Source organism: Pseudochaenichthys georgianus, chromosome 1, assembly GCF_902827115.2.
Source record: "Pseudochaenichthys georgianus chromosome 1, fPseGeo1.2, whole genome shotgun sequence".
NCBI classification, from domain to species: Eukaryota; Metazoa; Chordata; class Actinopteri; order Perciformes; family Channichthyidae; genus Pseudochaenichthys; species Pseudochaenichthys georgianus.
The window spans coordinates 45,646,036-45,666,310 of NC_047503.1; the positions used below are offsets into that span (position 1 = coordinate 45,646,036).

At 36.4% G+C, this 20,275-nt stretch overlaps 1 protein-coding gene across 6 annotated transcripts in view; it reads right to left on the reverse strand.

Annotated features, from left to right (window-relative positions):
• myom2a (myomesin 2a) overlaps nt 1-17,138 on the reverse strand; it is a 73,697-nt gene extending 56,559 nt beyond the window's left edge. The window contains exons 1-5 of one of the 6 annotated variants that reach the window (XM_034089061.2): nt 17,046-17,138; nt 13,363-13,505; nt 10,424-10,504; nt 977-1,115; nt 433-584 (exon numbers count right to left, since the gene is read on the reverse strand). In XM_034089061.2, the coding sequence (XP_033944952.1) occupies nt 433-584; nt 977-1,115; nt 10,424-10,504; nt 13,363-13,481 (491 nt within the window). In that variant the 5' untranslated portion in view covers nt 13,482-13,505; nt 17,046-17,138. Of the gene's footprint in view, nt 1-432; nt 585-976; nt 1,116-10,423; nt 10,505-13,362; nt 13,506-16,561; nt 16,969-17,045 lie in introns of those variants that run through there. The other 5 variants (XM_034089055.2, XM_034089063.2, XM_034089080.2 and 2 more) reach the window with 5 other exon arrangements.
• Nucleotides 17,139-20,275: the final 3,137 nt, after the last annotated feature.

Consider the following 20,275-nt stretch of genomic DNA (forward strand, 5'->3'; position numbering starts at 1 on the left):
AAAATCGTTCTGTGTCAGAAAACTGAAATCTGTATTGTTTGTATCTGTTTTTCTTTCTAATTTGTTATTATTTACATTGCTTTTAAAATCGTTCTGTGTGACACGAAAAAAAGTGCGAAATCGTGTTGGTGAACACGAATAAATAGATTAATTTCGTGACTATAACACGAAATGGGAGGCGTGTGGCGCAGTGGAAAGAGCCTTGGTGTTGGTGTCAGGGGGCCACAGGTTCAAACCCCACTGCAGTCAGCATGTCGTTGTGTCCCTGAGACACTTGGAGATTGCCCACAGTGTTGAGTATGTAAGTCGCTTTGGATAAAAGCGTCTAACAAGTATCATGTAATGAAATGCCGTGAGATGTTGGTACATGCTTTAAATGCGTCGTCTCTGAACTGAGTTGAACGCGCTCCAGCGAAATGTGATTTTTCTGACCATTTGACGACGGGCCTGGGGTTTCCCTCCACGGTACAGAACAGTTTGACGGGGGTCTTCTCCCACACGGTGTGAGGTCGAAGAGCCACCAGGAAGTCCGGCATCTTCTGGGTTTCTGACGTAATCACCTTCTTGTACATCATTTCCTTAACCTGGAGAGAGAGTGAAGCGGGTCAATGGACCGTCTGGAGCACAGAGAAACAAATACTTAAAGCTCTTATTTGCCAACATCAAAATGTACCAGATGACATATCAACAAATCTAACACAATCAAAATAGTTCTTCCATCACAGCAGCTCAATTTGCAACTTCATAAAAGACCTATATTTAAGGCAAGACACAGGAAAACACACATTGGACCTCCCATTATAATTGCATAAGACCTGATTTAACTATTTTCTGTCAAACTAAATTGAATTGTGGGACCCTGTATCTCTGATTTAATGATGAAACATGTATATTTTCATTTCAGGACACGACTGGGCTCAGAGATGATGTCGTTGGCCAGCCTCATCGGTTCCATAGCACTGATCAGACGCCTCACCTCTCTCTGCAGGTTCAGACTCTCCACCTGGGCCTTGGTGGCCATCCTCATCCTGTGGAGCTCCTCCTGGATCACCGTCAGTCCTTTCTCAACATTCGTGCTCACTCTCTGGTACTCCTCCGTTCCATCTTCTGCACTCCTGCACACACAACTCCCATCAATACAGTTGTACACAGGAAACCAACTCCAAATATATCATTACACAGAGTGATATGTGGGGTGTAATCGAAGAGAAGCAGATATTCAGAAGGCAATTGAAGTTTTAAAATGATAAAATTAATGTTTAAAATAGTTCAAGGGGGAAAAACAAAGATGTACTATAACAGGGGTTCCCAAACGTTGCCATGCCATGGACCCCATATAGCATTAACCTCTGGCAGGACCCCCTGTTGCAAGTACATTATGATGGAAAATATGACATCATACAGCTCAATACATTTTCTTAATATATATTTGTGTTAATAATTAATAATCAGTTATTCTTCTAAAAAAAACGTGTATTTATCTTTTGTTTATCATTCATTGTGTCTTTTGTTATAAACATTCTTAACACAATATTAAACAGTAAACATATTTTTAAAGCATTTTTAAAGTGATTTCTGTTTTTATAATATTATATAATTTTGAACAGTAATATGAACAATTAACATATATTTTTAGCATTTTTTAAAGCTATTTATGCCTTAATAATATTATATATAATATTCAACAGTAATATTAACAATACACATATTTATATTCATATATATATAAACATCAATATTTGCTACATCCGGGCTCTCATCCAGCTGCAGAGCGAAATATCCACTCGCTCTCACTTGCTCCAAAAGCTGAGCAGATACTCAGTTACACTCTCAGTAGCGGCAGCTCGATTCTGATTGGCTTGACGGGCGGTCGTGAGATTTAAAAACAATAAAATAAAATATTAATAAATAAAAAATATTAAGAATACATAGATTGATAGATATGCAGTTATTAATAACATCTAAAAAAGAAATAAAAATGTAACTTTAAAAAAAAGAAAAAAATTCCCCTTTCCCTCAAACTTTGCGTGACCCCCCTGGCGGCCCCCCGGGGGGTCGGGCCCCCACTTTGAAAACCACTGTACTATAAAACATGTGGTGATTGTATGTCATACGCTATATGTTCGATTGCACTTGTTGTAGTTAAATCAACCATTGCATGTGTTGTGTTCTCATTGAAACTCTGAACAGAGGTTTTTTTTATACACTATTAATCTGCGAACCAACTCCTAACACATTTTGTATCTTTTATATTTAAACACGAATCATTTCAGTGACACTTGGTGTCAAACACCAGTACATTTAGACGTTTGTTTCTTCCTGTACCATAAGTTCTGGAATATTTAACATTTGCATTTTATTAGACATATTTTACCCTAGATGAGGATGTTCCATTAGCCCAGCCGAGTTATTTTAACACATGTTATAGACTAACAAGCTCTGCCACCCCATAATCACCTCAGACACAGGAGCAACACTGTCTGCAGTAAAGTGCCGTCCTGACTCGGTGCCGCTAGAAGAGGCTTCAGTATTACCTTACACCTCAAATAGCCTGACATTCAGAGGTGGGAAGTAGTGGAGTACAAATACTTCGTTACTGTACTTAAGTGCATTTTTCTGTTATCAGTACTTTACTCCACTACTTATTTTTCTGACGACTTTTTACTTTGATTTCTTACATTTTCAACACAAATACCTGTACTTTCTACTTCTTACATGTTGAACTCAAATACCTGTACTTTCTACTTCTTACATGTTGAACTCAAATACCTGTACTTTCTACTTCTCACATGTTGAACACAAATACCTGTACTTTCTACTTCTTACATGTTGAACTCAAATACCTGTACTTTCTACTTCTTACATGTTGAACTCAAATACCTGTACTTTCTACTTCTCACATGTTGAACTCAAATACCTGTACTTTCTACTTCTTACATGTTGAACTCAAATACCTGTACTTTCTACTTCTTACATGTTGAACCCAAATACCTGTACTTTCCTACTTCTCACATGTTGAACTCAAATACCTGTACTTTCTACTTCTTACATGTTGAACACAAATACCTGTACTTTCTACTTCTCTCATGTTGAACTCAAATACCTGTACTTTCTACTTCCTACATGTTGAACACAAATACCTGTACTTTCTACTTCTTACATGTTGAACTCAAATACCTGTACTTTCTACTTCTTACATGTTGAACCCAAATACCTGTACTTTCTACTTCTTACATGTTGAACACAAATACCTGTACTTTCTACTTCTTACATGTTGAACACAAATACCTGTACTTTCTACTTCTTACATGTTGAACTCAAATACCTGTACTTTCTACTTCTTACATGTTGAACTCAAATACCTGTACTTTCTACTTCTTACATGTTGAACCCAAATACCTGTACTTTCTACTTCTTACATGTTGAACTCAAATACCTGTACTTTCTACTTCTCTACATGTTGAACCCAAATACCTGTACTTTCTACTTCTTACATGTTGAACTCAAATACCTGTACTTTCTACTTCTTACATGTTGAACTCAAATACCTGTACTTTCTACTTCTTACATGTTGAACCCAAATACCTGTACTTTCTACTTCTTACATGTTGAACTCAAATACCTGTACTTTCTACTTCTTACATGTTGAACCCAAATACCTGTACTTTCTACTTCTCTACATGTTGAACTCAAATACCTGTACTTTCTACTTCTTACATGTTGAACTCAAATACCTGTACTTTCTACTTCTTACATGTTGAACTCAAATACCTGTACTTTCTACTTCTTACATGTTGAACCCAAATACCTGTACTTTCTACTTCTTACATGTTGAACTCAAATACCTGTACTTTCTACTTCTTACATGTTGAACTCAAATACCTGTACTTTCTACTTCTTACATGTTGAACTCAAATACCTGTACTTTCTACTTCTTACATGTTGAACCCAAATACCTGTACTTTCTACTTCTTACATGTTGAACTCAAATACCTGTACTTTCTACTTCTTCACATGTTGAACTCAAATACCTGTACTTTCTACTTCTTACATGTTGAACTCAAATACCTGTACTTTCTACTTCTTACATGTTGAACACAAATACCTGTACTTTCTACTTCTTACATGTTGAACTCAAATACCTGTACTTTCTACTTCTTACATGTTGAACTCAAATACCTGTACTTTCTACTTCTTACATGTTGAACACAAATACCTGTACTTTCTACTTCTTACATGTTGAACACAAATACCTGTACTTTCTACTTCTTACATGTTGAACTCAAATACCTGTACTTTCTACTTCTTACATGTTGAACTCAAATACCTGTACTTTCTACTTCTTACATGTTGAACCCAAATACCTGTACTTTCTACTTCTCACATGTTGAACTCAAATACCTGTACTTTCTACTTCTCTACATGTTGAACTCAAATACCTGTACTTTCTACTTCTTACATGTTGAACTCAAATACCTGTACTTTCTACTTCTTACATGTTGAACTCAAATACCTGTACTTTCTACTTCTCTACATGTTGAACACAAATACCTGTACTTTCTACTTCTTACATGTTGAACTCAAATACCTGTACTTTCTACTTCTTACATGTTGAACTCAAATACCTGTACTTTCTACTTCTTACATGTTGAACTCAAATACCTGTACTTTCTACTTCTTACATGTTGAACCCAAATACCTGTACTTTCTACTTCTCACATGTTGAACTCAAATACCTGTACTTTCTACTTCTCTACATGTTGAACTCAAATACCTGTACTTTCTACTTCTTACATGTTGAACTCAAATACCTGTACTTTCTACTTCTTACATGTTGAACTCAAATACCTGTACTTTCTACTTCTTACATGTTGAACTCAAATACCTGTACTTTCTACTTCTTACATGTTGAACCCAAATACCTGTACTTTCTACTTCTTACATGTTGAACTCAAATACCTGTACTTTCTACTTCTTACATGTTGAACTCAAATACCTGTACTTTCTACTTCTTACATGTTGAACTCAAATACCTGTACTTTCTACTTCTTACATGTTGAACACAAATACCTGTACTTTCTACTTCTTACATGTTGAACTCAAATACCTGTACTTTCTACTTCTTACATGTTGAACCCAAATACCTGTACTTTCTACTTCTTACATGTTGAACCCAAATACCTGTACTTTCTACTTCTTACATGTTGAACTCAAATACCTGTACTTTCTACTTCTTACATGTTGAACACAAATACCTGTACTTTCTACTTCTTACATGTTGAACTCAAATACCTGTACTTTCTACTTCTTACATGTTGAACTCAAATACCTGTACTTTCTACTTCTTACATGTTGAACACAAATACCTGTACTTTCTACTTCTTACATGTTGAACCCAAATACCTGTACTTTCTACTTCTTACATGTTGAACTCAAATACCTGTACTTTCTACTTCTTACATGTTGAACTCAAATACCTGTACTTTCTACTTCTTACATGTTGAACTCAAATACCTGTACTTTCTACTTCTTACATGTTGAACTCAAATACCTGTACTTTCTACTTCTTACATGTTGAACTCAAATACCTGTACTTTCTACTTCTTACATGTTGAACTCAAATACCTGTACTTTCTACTTCTTACATGTTGAACTCAAATACCTGTACTTTCTACTTCTTACATGTTGAACCCAAATACCTGTACTTTCTACTTCTTACATGTTGAACCCAAATACCTGTACTTTCTACTTCTACATGTTGAACACAAATACCTGTACTTTCTACTTCTTACATGTTGAACTCAAATACCTGTACTTTCTACTTCTTACATGTTGAACTCAAATACCTGTACTTTCTACTTCTACATGTTGAACACAAATACCTGTACTTTCTACTTCTTACATGTTGAACCCAAATACCTGTACTTTCTACTTCTTACATGTTGAACTCAAATACCTGTACTTTCTACTTCTTACATGTTGAACTCAAATACCTGTACTTTCTACTTCTACATGTTGAACCCAAATACCTGTACTTTCTACTTCTTACATGTTGAACACAAATACCTGTACTTTCTACTTCTTACATGTTGAACTCAAATACCTGTACTTTCTACTTCTTACATGTTGAACCCAAATACCTGTACTTTCTACTTCTTACATGTTGAACTCAAATACCTGTACTTTCTACTTCTTACATGTTGAACCCAAATACCTGTACTTTCTACTTCTTACATGTTGAACTCAAATACCTGTACTTTCTACTTCTTACATGTTGAACTCAAATACCTGTACTTTCTACTTCTTACATGTTGAACTCAAATACCTGTACTTTCTACTTCTTACATGTTGAACCCAAATACCTGTACTTTCTACTTCTACATGTTGAACTCAAATACCTGTACTTTCTACTTCTTACATGTTGAACTCAAATACCTGTACTTTCTACTTCTTACATGTTGAACTCAAATACCTGTACTTTCTACTTCTTACATGTTGAACTCAAATACCTGTACTTTCTACTTCTTACATGTTGAACTCAAATACCTGTACTTTCTACTTCTTACATGTTGAACTCCAAATACCTGTACTTTCTACTTCTTACATGTTGAACTCAAATACCTGTACTTTCTACTTCTTACATGTTGAACTCAAATACCTGTACTTTCTACTTCTTACATGTTGAACTCAAATACCTGTACTTTCTACTTCTCAACATGTTGAACTCAAATACCTGTACTTTCTACTTCTTACATGTTGAACTCAAATACCTGTACTTTCTACTTCTTACATGTTGAACTCAAATACCTGTACTTTCTACTTCTTACATGTTGAACTCAAATACCTGTACTTTCTACTTCTACATGTTGAACTCAAATACCTGTACTTTCTACTTCTTACATGTTGAACACAAATACCTGTACTTTCTACTTCTTACATGTTGAACTCAAATACCTGTACTTTCTACTTCTTACATGTTGAACTCAAATACCTGTACTTTCTACTTCTTCACATGTTGAACTCAAATACCTGTACTTTCTACTTCTTACATGTTGAACTCAAATACCTGTACTTTCTACTTCTTACATGTTGAACTCAAATACCTGTACTTTCTACTTCTTACATGTTGAACTCAAATACCTGTACTTTCTACTTCTTACATGTTGAACCCAAATACCTGTACTTTCTACTTCTTACATGTTGAACTCAAATACCTGTACTTTCTACTTCTTACATGTTGAACCCAAATACCTGTACTTTCTACTTCTTACATGTTGAACCCAAATACCTGTACTTTCTACTTCTACATGTTGAACACAAATACCTGTACTTTCTACTTCTTACATGTTGAACTCAAATACCTGTACTTTCTACTTCTCTACATGTTGAACTCAAATACCTGTACTTTCTACTTCTCACATGTTGAACTCAAATACCTGTACTTTCTACTTCTACATGTTGAACACAAATACCTGTACTTTCTACTTCTTACATGTTGAACTCAAATACCTGTACTTTCTACTTCTTACATGTTGAACACAAATACCTGTACTTTCTACTTCTTACATGTTGAACTCAAATACCTGTACTTTCTACTTCTCTACATGTTGAACACAAATACCTGTACTTTCTACTTCTTACATGTTGAACTCAAATACCTGTACTTTCTACTTCTTACATGTTGAACTCAAATACCTGTACTTTCTACTTCTCACATGTTGAACCCAAATACCTGTACTTTCTACTTCTCTACATGTTGAACTCAAATACCTGTACTTTCTACTTCTCTACATGTTGAACTCAAATACCTGTACTTTCTACTTCTTACATGTTGAACTCAAATACCTGTACTTTCTACTTCTTACATGTTGAACTCAAATACCTGTACTTTCTACTTCTTACATGTTGAACCCAAATACCTGTACTTTCTACTTCTTACATGTTGAACTCAAATACCTGTACTTTCTACTTCTTACATGTTGAACTCAAATACCTGTACTTTCTACTTCTTACATGTTGAACTCCAAATACCTGTACTTTCTACTTCTTACATGTTGAACACAAATACCTGTACTTTCTACTTCTTACATGTTGAACTCAAATACCTGTACTTTCTACTTCTTACATGTTGAACCCAAATACCTGTACTTTCTACTTCTTACATGTTGAACCCAAATACCTGTACTTTCTACTTCTTACATGTTGAACTCAAATACCTGTACTTTCTACTTCTTACATGTTGAACCCAAATACCTGTACTTTCTACTTCTACATGTTGAACACAAATACCTGTACTTTCTACTTCTTACATGTTGAACTCAAATACCTGTACTTTCTACTTCTTACATGTTGAACCCAAATACCTGTACTTTCTACTTCTTACATGTTGAACTCAAATACCTGTACTTTCTACTTCTTACATGTTGAACCCAAATACCTGTACTTTCTACTTCTTACATGTTGAACCAAATACCTGTACTTTCTACTTCTCTACATGTTGAACTCAAATACCTGTACTTTCTACTTCTTACATGTTGAACTCAAATACCTGTACTTTCTACTTCTTACATGTTGAACTCAAATACCTGTACTTTCTACTTCTTACATGTTGAACTCAAATACCTGTACTTTCTACTTCTTACATGTTGAACACAAATACCTGTACTTTCTACTTCTTACATGTTGAACTCAAATACCTGTACTTTCTACTTCTTACATGTTGAACTCAAATACCTGTACTTTCTACTTCTTACATGTTGAACTCAAATACCTGTACTTTCTACTTCTTACATGTTGAACTCAAATACCTGTACTTTCTACTTCTTACATGTTGAACGCAAATACCTGTACTTTCTACTTCTTACATGTTGAACTCAAATACCTGTACTTTCTACTTCTTACATGTTGAACTCAAATACCTGTACTTTCTACTTCTTACATGTTGAACTCAAATACCTGTACTTTCTACTTCTTACATGTTGAACTCAAATACCTGTACTTTCTACTTCTTACATGTTGAACTCAAATACCTGTACTTTCTACTTCTTACATGTTGAACACAAATACCTGTACTTTCTACTTCTTACATGTTGAACTCAAATACCTGTACTTTCTACTTCTTACATGTTGAACTCAAATACCTGTACTTTCTACTTCTCACATGTTGAACTCAAATACCTGTACTTTCTACTTCTTACATGTTGAACTCAAATACCTGTACTTTCTACTTCTTACATGTTGAACTCAAATACCTGTACTTTCTACTTCTTACATGTTGAACTCAAATACCTGTACTTTCTACTTCTTACATGTTGAACTCAAATACCTGTACTTTCTACTTCTACATGTTGAACTCAAATACCTGTACTTTCTACTTCTTACATGTTGAACACAAATACCTGTACTTTCTACTTCTTACATGTTGAACTCAAATACCTGTACTTTCTACTTCTTACATGTTGAACTCAAATACCTGTACTTTCTACTTCTTACATGTTGAACTCAAATACCTGTACTTTCTACTTCTTACATGTTGAACTCAAATACCTGTACTTTCTACTTCTTACATGTTGAACCCAAATACCTGTACTTTCTACTTCTTACATGTTGAACTCAAATACCTGTACTTTCTACTTCTTACATGTTGAACCCAAATACCTGTACTTTCTACTTCTTACATGTTGAACACAAATACCTGTACTTTCTACTTCTTACATGTTGAACTCAAATACCTGTACTTTCTACTTCTTACATGTTGAACTCAAATACCTGTACTTTCTACTTCTTACATGTTGAACACAAATACCTGTACTTTCTACTTCTTACATGTTGAACTCAAATACCTGTACTTTCTACTTCTACATGTTGAACACAAATACCTGTACTTTCTACTTCTTACATGTTGAACTCAAATACCTGTACTTTCTACTTCTTACATGTTGAACTCAAATACCTGTACTTTCTACTTCTTACATGTTGAACTCAAATACCTGTACTTTCTACTTTTCTCTCATTTCCCAAACAGCTGGTTCCTTTAGTCTGAATGTGTGTTGGTGCGTGGTCATTATTCTTTAGAGTCACTGCGTGCCTATTGGTTGGAACACGATCCGTGTATCCATCACTTCCTGGTCTTCTCTAAAGAAGAGGGACCAATGGAAACGTTGTCATGTTGCCGTTGGTCGGCATGGAAACATTCATTAGCTAACAATGACATTATTGTTCTATTAATATAAAGGGAGGTCAGGTACTCTTTAAAGCAGCTGCTAGTTATGGGTACTTTTTACTGAAGTACACTTCAAAGCCTCTTTACTTTTACTTGAGTAAAGAAGTTTAGTCAGTACTTTTACTATAAACTTCTACTTGAGTGAAGGATGTAATACTCTTGCCGTCTCTGCTGACATCATGACGGCCAATAGGAACTCACCTCTGCCTAAACGCAGGGATGGTGTAGCCTTGTTCTGCCATAGCCGCGGTGGCCTGGCTCTCCGAGATACAGCTGGATTGCCTGTTGGGAGGAAATACACGGTTATATATATCAGCCATTTAACAAACATTCACCCGTAATTATGATCAAACACGTTCAGGTTTTAGTTTAGCAGAAGCGGGTTAAGATCGACCCGAGGTGCTCTTGAGTTCTAGGGAGTTGTTCAGTCGCACCATTTGAGCACACGAGGGCCTCCGTGTCTGTTATTTATGATCGAATTGTCTTTTGTAAAGATAGACAGATATGCACACGGTTATATATCAGCCGTTTATGATACAAAACTTTAATGTTTTAGTTTTGCAGAAGCAGGTTACTGCGCTAAAATCTTTGAAGACCGACCTGAGGTGTTCTTGTATTTTTTAGGGAATGTGAAGTAGTACAATGTTAGCACATGAGGGCCTCCGTGTCTGTTATATACTATTGAAATGTTGTCATAAAAAGGTAGACGGAATATGCTGCCAATCCATTTTAATTTCTACACCTAGCTTGTGATTCTCCGCCTCTTGAACCCATTAGGAGATCATGGTCTCTCCGTTACCTTGTCAAATATCTGTTTGACCTAGTAGCCTGTAAGAGCCATTATTATACGTCTGTTATCTTTAGAAAGTGCAAAGACTTAAAGGAAAGGCAAACTCAAACAAAACCTCAACATCGGCTCAGGATAGCAACCTGAAAGTTGTGCATATCTTAATGAATTCCCCGTTAACACAGCGGATACACTGATATACTGTACGCTGCCATTTAAAAGGAGCACAGCTCAATCTGTTGAGATAAGATTGATAGTGGCGACGGTCTGGGAGAGAAACGGAGTGATAACCAGGGACAAAGACCTCATCTTAAGTCGATCAAGTTGACATTGTGTGTAAAGTGAACCGTTGACACTCGTTTTCTTAATGAACAAGTGCAAAAGAAACTTGGTCCACAGCATCTAGAGATCTGACCGCTGGCATCAGATGGAGGGCAGGTTATTGGGAGCGGGGTGCAGACAGAAGAAAGGGGAGAACGTTGTACTGAAACGTCTGATGAACTACGCTTGAGGTGCAGATGAAGCCAAGTGACAAAACAAGCGGCCTTCGAGCATCAGCGTGTGACATGTGGAAAAGCAGAGCTGGATGAAAAGCCATGAAGCAGGAAGCGTTTCAAACAGCAAGTAGAATAAACCGTCCATTATGAGTAACGACACCAGACGGTAGAAAGTCTCGCTTCAAACATGGACCGGGAATGCCAACACACAGCGAACGTTATTGTCTTCTAGCGTTTTCACGTTGAGTTTTGGACGCAGCGCTTGTTCTGGAAGCTGTGCGTCGAGTACATTGAACTCACTCTCAGTTAGCTTTCTGGTTTCCTCCTAATCAACGTTACATGGTTATGGATGCACGTGTTCCAACTGAACACCACACAAGGAAGTACCGTACTTTTCGGACTATAAAGCGCACCTGCATATGAGCCGCAGCAGCTAAATTGTCCGTCTGTCTTGCTCTCGTTCCGTCTCTCGGTTCCACTTTTACTTTGGCGCGCTACCTGTCTCACTCTTTTCCGGCCTCCAGCTTTTCCTGCTGGAGCCGCCGCTTAGAGGTGGCGGGCGCGGACCGGTCCTAGAGCCCGTAGAGTTAAAGGTGGTTAATTTTACCTGTCCATAGATTTAGGAGGTTCCCTAGTGGCCGTTAGCTGTACAAGAAAAATGGGGAAAAAAGTCGCGGATTATAGTCCGAAAAGTACGGTATTAACGTTGATGAAAAGCGGATTTTTCGTGCAGGAATTGGCTAACCCTAAATCCTAGGCGAGATGTTCCGTATATCAGGCAATGGTCTCAGCGCAGAACGTGTTGCAGGACTTTGAGTCTGTAAAAACCAAATATCTCATTTGGGATATTGGGTCAATCGATCCCAACAATCCACGTTCAGCACACCATGCAGTCTCTCTCTGAACTATTGACACTATGTCTTGAGTTTGAGTCATACGATGTGTGTGGTCTCTCATCTTGCCCGACTCAACACACCGATGACTCAGCTGGCAGTGGGAGGTGATGGTAACGGCTTGTCTCTCATTATACGTAGTACCACAAAGTCTGTTTTAAATGTGTTTAAGATTTGCATCGAATTAAAGCTTCCATCTTGGCAGCTAATGGCACGTCACCACGAAGTAGCTGCTTTGGTTTCCAGCCGGGTAGCTATGTCTGCTTTTCAAACCAAAACCCAATTAAGCCATCCAATTAGAAAGAAAACGAATTAAAAAAGCACCTTATTGCTTTAGTGCCTACGAATAGGAAGTGTGCAAACAAGTCTCTGGTGATATAAACTCACCAAAAGATAAAGTCTAAAGATGAGTCCAAATAGTTTTGATGTTGGCTTTGCTCGCTGATATTTAGGAGTACGTTTGAACGATTTTTACAAGGAAATACCTTGATCTCAATATAGTGCCGTTGTGATAGGGTTCCCCGTTGATGCTTTTACACGATGAGAATTTTCTAACCATCATGAGTAATGTGTACTTAATGAAAACGCGGGAAAAGACGGATAATAGGACTGCCGGAGAGTCTGGTAACTCGGAAAGTACCTGCAATGCAACCAGGAAAAGACAACCCCACGAAATCCAAATCTAGTCTCATATCACGGTGTCAATATAATATCCATAATCTGCAGCTCTAGTCCCAATACTTTTTTTTGCACTGTTGCAGTCATCATTTCTCGTCCCCACGTTGTGAGGAACAGCTTTAAACGTGTCTGAAGCCAAATGGAAAGCCAAGCTGTGAAGCGGACACATGGACAGCATGAATATGAAGAGCAGCTGTCAGCAGCGGCTCCATTATATCTGTGCCTCGAAGCAGCGAAGCAGCGTGAGCGCGTGGTGCGCGGACGCAGCAGGGGAGCGCTCCGTACCTCACTGCTGTCTGCTGCTTGGCGCACACACACGAGGAGTGGTGATACGCATAGTCAGTGTTCACTTGGCTCACAGCCTTCCCCTTCTTCTTAAACCAAGACGTGACTTTGGAGGCCATGACGGGAACACACTTCAACGAGATCTGGACATGAGCACCAGATGTTAGCCATGACAGTAACAAGTATATTTAACATTATTCAAACTGCAGCCCTTTAAGAAGTCTCTGTGAATCACATTGTTACAAGTACATGAGCAGATATTACAGAAACTGAAAGCACTTTGATAATCACAGAGTGTTGCTTCTCGTGGCATAAGATAAGATAAGATACGATAAGTTAAGATAAGTTAAGATAAGTTAAGATACGATAAGTTAAGATAAGATAAGATAAGATAAGTTAAGTTAAGATAAGTTAAGATAAGATAAGTTAAGATAAGTTAAGATACGATAAGATAAGTTAAGATAAGATAAGTTAAGATAAGTTAAGTTAAGATAAGTTAAGATAAGATAAGTTAAGATAAGATAAGATAAGTTAAGATACGATAAGATAAGTTAAGATAAGTTAAGATAAGTTAAGATACGATAAGATACGATAAGATAAGTTAAGATAAGATAAGTTAAGATAAGATAAGTTAAGATACGATACGATAAATTAAGATAAGATAAGTTAAGATAAGTTAAGATACGATACGATAAATTAAGATAAGATAAGTTAAGATAAGATAAGATAAGTTAAGATAAGATACGATAAGTTAAGATAAGTTAAGATAAGATACGATAAGATAAGTTAAGATACGATAAGATACGATAAGTTAAGATAAGATACGATAAGATACGATAAGTTAAGATACGATACGATAAGTTAAGATAAGATAAGTTAAGATAAGTTAAGATAAGATAAGATACGATAAGTTAAGATACGATAAGATACGATAAGATAAGTTAAGATAAGATACGATAAGATAAGATACGATAAGTTAAGATAAGATAAGTTAAGATAAGTTAAGATAAGTTAAGATACGATAAGATACGATAAGATAAGTTAAGATAAGATACGATAAGTTAAGATACGATAAGTTAAGATACGATAAGTTAAGATAAGATAAGTTAAGATAAGTTAAGATAAGTTAAGATAAGATAAGTTAAGATAAGATAAGATAAGTTAAGATAAGATAAGATAAGTTAAGATAAGATACGATAAGATAAGTTAAGATACGATAAGATAAGATAAGTTAAGATAAGATAAGATACGATAAGTTAAGATAAGTTAAGATACGATAAGATAAGTTAAGATAAGATACGATAAGATAAGTTAAGATACGATAAGATAAGATAAGTTAAGATAAGTTAAGATAAGATAAGTTAAGATAAGTTAAGATACGATAAGATAAGATAAGTTAAGATAAGTTAAGATACGATAAGATAAGATACGATAAGATAAGATAAGATACGATAAGTTAAGATACGATAAGATAAGTTAAGATAAGATAAGTTAAGATACGATAAGATACGATAAGTTAAGATACGATAAGATACGATAAGATAAGTTAAGATAAGATACGATAAGATAAGATACGATAAGTTAAGATAAGATAAGTTAAGATAAGTTAAGATAAGTTAAGATACGATAAGATACGATAAGATAAGTTAAGATAAGATACGATAAGTTAAGATACGATAAGTTAAGATACGATAAGTTAAGATAAGATAAGTTAAGATAAGTTAAGATAAGTTAAGATAAGATAAGTTAAGATAAGATAAGATAAGTTAAGATAAGATAAGATAAGTTAAGATAAGATACGATAAGATAAGTTAAGATACGATAAGATAAGATAAGTTAAGATAAGATAAGATACGATAAGTTAAGATAAGTTAAGATACGATAAGATAAGTTAAGATAAGATACGATAAGATAAGTTAAGATACGATAAGATAAGATAAGTTAAGATAAGTTAAGATAAGATAAGTTAAGATAAGTTAAGATACGATAAGATAAGATAAGTTAAGATAAGTTAAGATACGATAAGATAAGATACGATAAGATAAGATAAGATACGATAAGTTAAGATACGATAAGATAAGTTAAGATAAGATAAGTTAAGATACGATAAGATAAGTTAAGATAAGATAAGTTAAGATAAGTTAAGATAAGATAAGTTAAGATAAGTTAAGATACGATAAGATAAGTTAAGATAAGTTAAGATAAGATACGATAAGTTAAGATACGATACGATAAGTTAAGATAAGATAGGTTAAGATAAGATAAGATAAGTTAAGATACGATAAGATAAGATACGATAAGTTAAGATAAGATACGATAAGATAAGTTAAGATAAGATAAGTTAAGATAAGTTAAGATACGATAAGATAAGTTAAGATAAGTTAAGATAAGATACGATAAGTTAAGATAAGATACGATAAGATAAGTTAAGATAAGATAAAATAAATTAAGATAAGATACGATAAGATAAGTTAAGATGTACCTTTATTAATCAGTAGTTTAACAGCAACAGGGTGAGATTGAAGGACAGCACAGATTAATCAAAGATACAATTAAATACAGTTAAGTAACTTTAAAATAAGAAAGGAATTACATGACCATACCTATTTGGGTCATATACACATATTATTTATTATCAGAAGTCATAAGTAACCATTGTTTAAACACTGGTCTTTAAAGAATACATTGATATTGCATGAATGTATCGCAGAAGAAGACCGGCATCAGGACGCCATGAACCAAAGCTCAGCACTTCACATGTTTCCCTCACGGCCGCACGCAGCTAGGAGTAGCTTGGAGCAGCCTGCGATCCCGCGATTAGAGAAATACAGTAAAAGATAAAGTAACTGCCAGCCGCGCACAGACCTAATCCTGTCTTTGATAACCAGGACATGGATGTGAACCTGATGAGAGAACAAGCTGTCGGATCCAAAGTACAGAGGGATAATGTTTCCCGTGGGAATAATCATATATTTCAACAGGAGAGCATTTCCACAAGTGTTTATCGAAGCAGATGCGTTCAGGGAACAGAGGCTCAGCCACCTCCTAATGCCCTGGCATGTTAGGAAGTACTGCTCTGGGAGGCTATAGCACATTGTTTCTCACACAGGAGACAGATTATCTATGACGGCACTTCTCCGGCTACTCTTTGCACATTTCTCCGATAAAATCAGCCAGCAAATATGAAGAAAAGACTTACCCCAAGAGATTAAAAGAGCGCAAAGCGGAGGTAGACCAGCCTGATGCCGCTTGGGAAGCACTTGCTGATGGCAACACAAATATTACCCTCTCACTGGAAGAATGCCGTTCCCCTTCCACCCCATGTATGGACGCACTTAAGACTATATATAGCAATTACCCCAAATGTTCTTCTCATTCTGCACTTCGGAGACGAAGAGTGTGCATCCGTGACCTGCACTTATGTTTCATTATGTTATCGGTGTGATCGGTACGCTGCCATTATCACAGTCAAGGACTCATTGGTGACTTTCTAAATGAAAGGTCACGAGAGAATAAAAGGTAAAATGGCTGGATTCTGAAAAATGAAATGCTGCTTCCTCACGACAATAACTCGTTTTGGTGAAGTCCTTAAATCAATTTAAAAATAGCACATAGCCAAGGTTCCTATGGTCGGCACGAGGATTGATTTCCTTTGCTAACGAGATTAATAAAACGCACTTCACCTTCAGATTTTACACAACATATTCATTCAGCAACAAGCGAGACGTTTCGATGTCATTTCGTTCCCGAAGCGGAAAGCCTTGCGAGGCCTTTTTAGGTTTCTGGAGACAGCCGGCCTCCTTGGCTCGACACCTGTGGGCAGCAGTCGGGCTATTTTTACCAGCCAGTCGTCCTACGCTGACACCCCCAAGTCTTCCTGTACAGGAGCCATGCAGCTATTTCCATTCAGACTAGTCTATTTAAGAAGTGGCTGAAGACACACGGAGGAATTTATGAAGCGGAGTGGGTCAGACGATTCAAGTGGGTTTAAAAGAGAGGAAACGGGCGTTGGGGTTATGGCCCTGTCGTCGGTGTGGCTTCCCTGAAAGGTCACCTCTGTCTAAAGGACAACTCTCCATGCTAACGTGCAGCATTTTCATTCATAATAATCTATAATAATCTAATTGAGCTTTTGATTTGATAAATGTTACATCTTCACATTTTGACGACTCCTAGTGGTGGAATCGAGAAAGACACTGGTGCACCCCAATGTACTGATAGGTGGCGAAAGAACACACAGGAAGTTACATTTAAAACTGTGTAAATATGTATTTTACTTATAATATTTACCGCGTTAGAGAAGAGAGGGTTTAGGAGGAGTTGTGAGAAGTTAAATAACAGTTGAAACAAGTCCAAAAACGCTCCAAAATGCACCTGGATAAGAATAGTTGACTTTCATTTCATTTATTCTTTTCAACTGACGATAGGTTAGTTGAAAGCAATAACATTAAGTTGATATAAAAACATTTTACATTGCTTTCAACTCACCTGATAAAATAACCTGGAAACTGGTGACCAAATAAATGAAAGTCAGAGCTTCATTTTTTGAGTGATATTCAAAATATGCAAATATGGGAAAGAAAGACATTGTGGTGCACACGGCACTGACACCATGCGTACAGTGAGCACGGGTATACGAAGACACAGGAAGTTACATTCAAACCACACATTCGACTTCCCATATTCACTCGTTCAGAGAAGAGAGGGTTGGAGATACTGTATGTGGAAACATCTAGAAGTGTGAAACAAGAAACTGTTCAGAATCAATTAGCTAATGAGTGCAAACATGAGGAAGAGACACAAGCTACGAGGTCATGTATGACTTATTGAAAGTGTCCTGATGAGCCGACTCCAGAGGATCCTCCACCTTTAAAACCAGAGGCCTCTCCGACAGAGAAACAACATGGTCATTTCATCTCAACATGCAATAAACAACAACAACAACAACAACAACTGTGTGTGTTAATACGATCTCCTTACATCACTTGTTAGACGCTTTTATCCAAAGGGACTGTCTTCAGGGAAACAACGACATGCTGACTGCAGTGGGGTTTGAACCTGATCCCAACACACAACCCACTGCGCCACACACCTCACTACTTCTTACTCTACTTTAACAGGACACCATGGGTTACTAACTAGCACTAACTACGACCAGGTGTAAAGTCAGTGGAGTGAAGCTTTACATCCACTTTAGAGTCATTCTCTGTTAAACAGCGCCACCTGGTGTTGGTGTGGAAAATCAGCTGATGTGGAAACATCTCTTTTGCTTTGACATTGTTTTGGTTCCTCCCTCTTACTCATAAAGATAATAGGAAACAGGGACGAGCGTTAGACCACAATTATTATTTGGAAATGTGTGATTATAATAATAAGGAGAAAATGTCCTTCCACTGTTTCCCTTAAGCAATGCTCAAATGTTATTTACATCAGCACAATTACAAAAACTACAACAACACAAATAAAAAACGCCAACAAGACATTAAAAATGATAAAAAGTTACACATTCAAGCTTCCCCCAATGCATTGATTGAAAGGGAAATGAACACGTCAAATATGCATGAAAATAATAAAAGTACTGTCGTGTTTTCAATATTTTGACTTTTCTAAATGTGTATTTTCAAAGCTTTGAGCGCCACAAAGTATGTTCTCATACTGGGAGGAATATAGCAGTGTGTTTCTGTGTCCTTTGACCCAGGACATGGTGACTTCAATCTGAATGAAATGGCTTTAAAGGGTTCTTCAGCACCGTGACCTTCAACAAGTCCTAATAAAGTAGAAAATGACCTCTAAAAACGAAACATTAGCTTCAACACATTGCGATGTTGTTGCAGCGCTGCTGGTTTGTTGGATAAACAGCTCTCTCAACTTTACCCAACCCGTGTGTGTGTGTGTGTGTGTGTGTGTGTGTGTGTGTGTGTGTGTGTGTGTGTGTGTGTGTGTGTGTGTGTGTGTGTGTGTGTGTGTGTGTGTGTGTGTGTGTGTGTGTGTGTGTTGAATTCCTCTCTCTGGCCCCTGCACACAGCGTGTTTTCAGTGACAAATAATCAAATAAAGGCAGACAACAGATAAAAGGTCGTATTCTCACGTCCACACGCTTATTCAAATCTCCATACCTGCCTTTAAACACATATGTGTTTTCATCCCATCAGACTTTAACAATAATAACAACTTAAATAAATACAATAATGATAATAGTAATACTTATTTATATTAAAAATAGCTTAATTAAATAGATCCATTTACACACACTTACACTCTTGTACACCAAAACATCCACATATGTCCAACATCCCATCAGACTTATAATTGTTCAATAGATAATAGTTAGAAAATAATTAGAAATGATATATTTTATTTTATAAATTAAATAATATTTAAAAAAATGTAAACACAAGTTGTTTAGGATAATAATAATAATGCAACTTACCCCTTCCAGGAAGGTGTGTGTGTGTGTGTGTGTGTGTGTGTGTGTGTGTGTGTGTGTGTGTGTGTGTGTGTGTGTGTGTGTGTGTGTGTGTGTGTTGAATTCCTCTCCGGCCCCTGCACGCAGCATGTTTGCAGTGACAATAAAGGAGATTATTGGAGCATGAAAACCTGATGAACAGGAAGTGCCCGATTCTGAGGGGCCTCGTCTGAGCAGAGCCACATTCTGCGGACTGTTCGATCATATGAACAGCTGCATCTGATCACATGCACCATGTCTGTATATTTACTTATGTATTTCTTTATCTGGCCGGGACATTGCACATTAATGAACACTTAAAACATGAAATGTGCCACGTGTAAATATGCCGGATTAGCTTTGAGCTACTTTCCATCCGCAGTCCCTCACATTTAACATTACAAACATAGCAGTACAAATACATAACATGCAAGAAAGGTGTGAGAGTAAGAGTAGAAGTGTTTAGGAC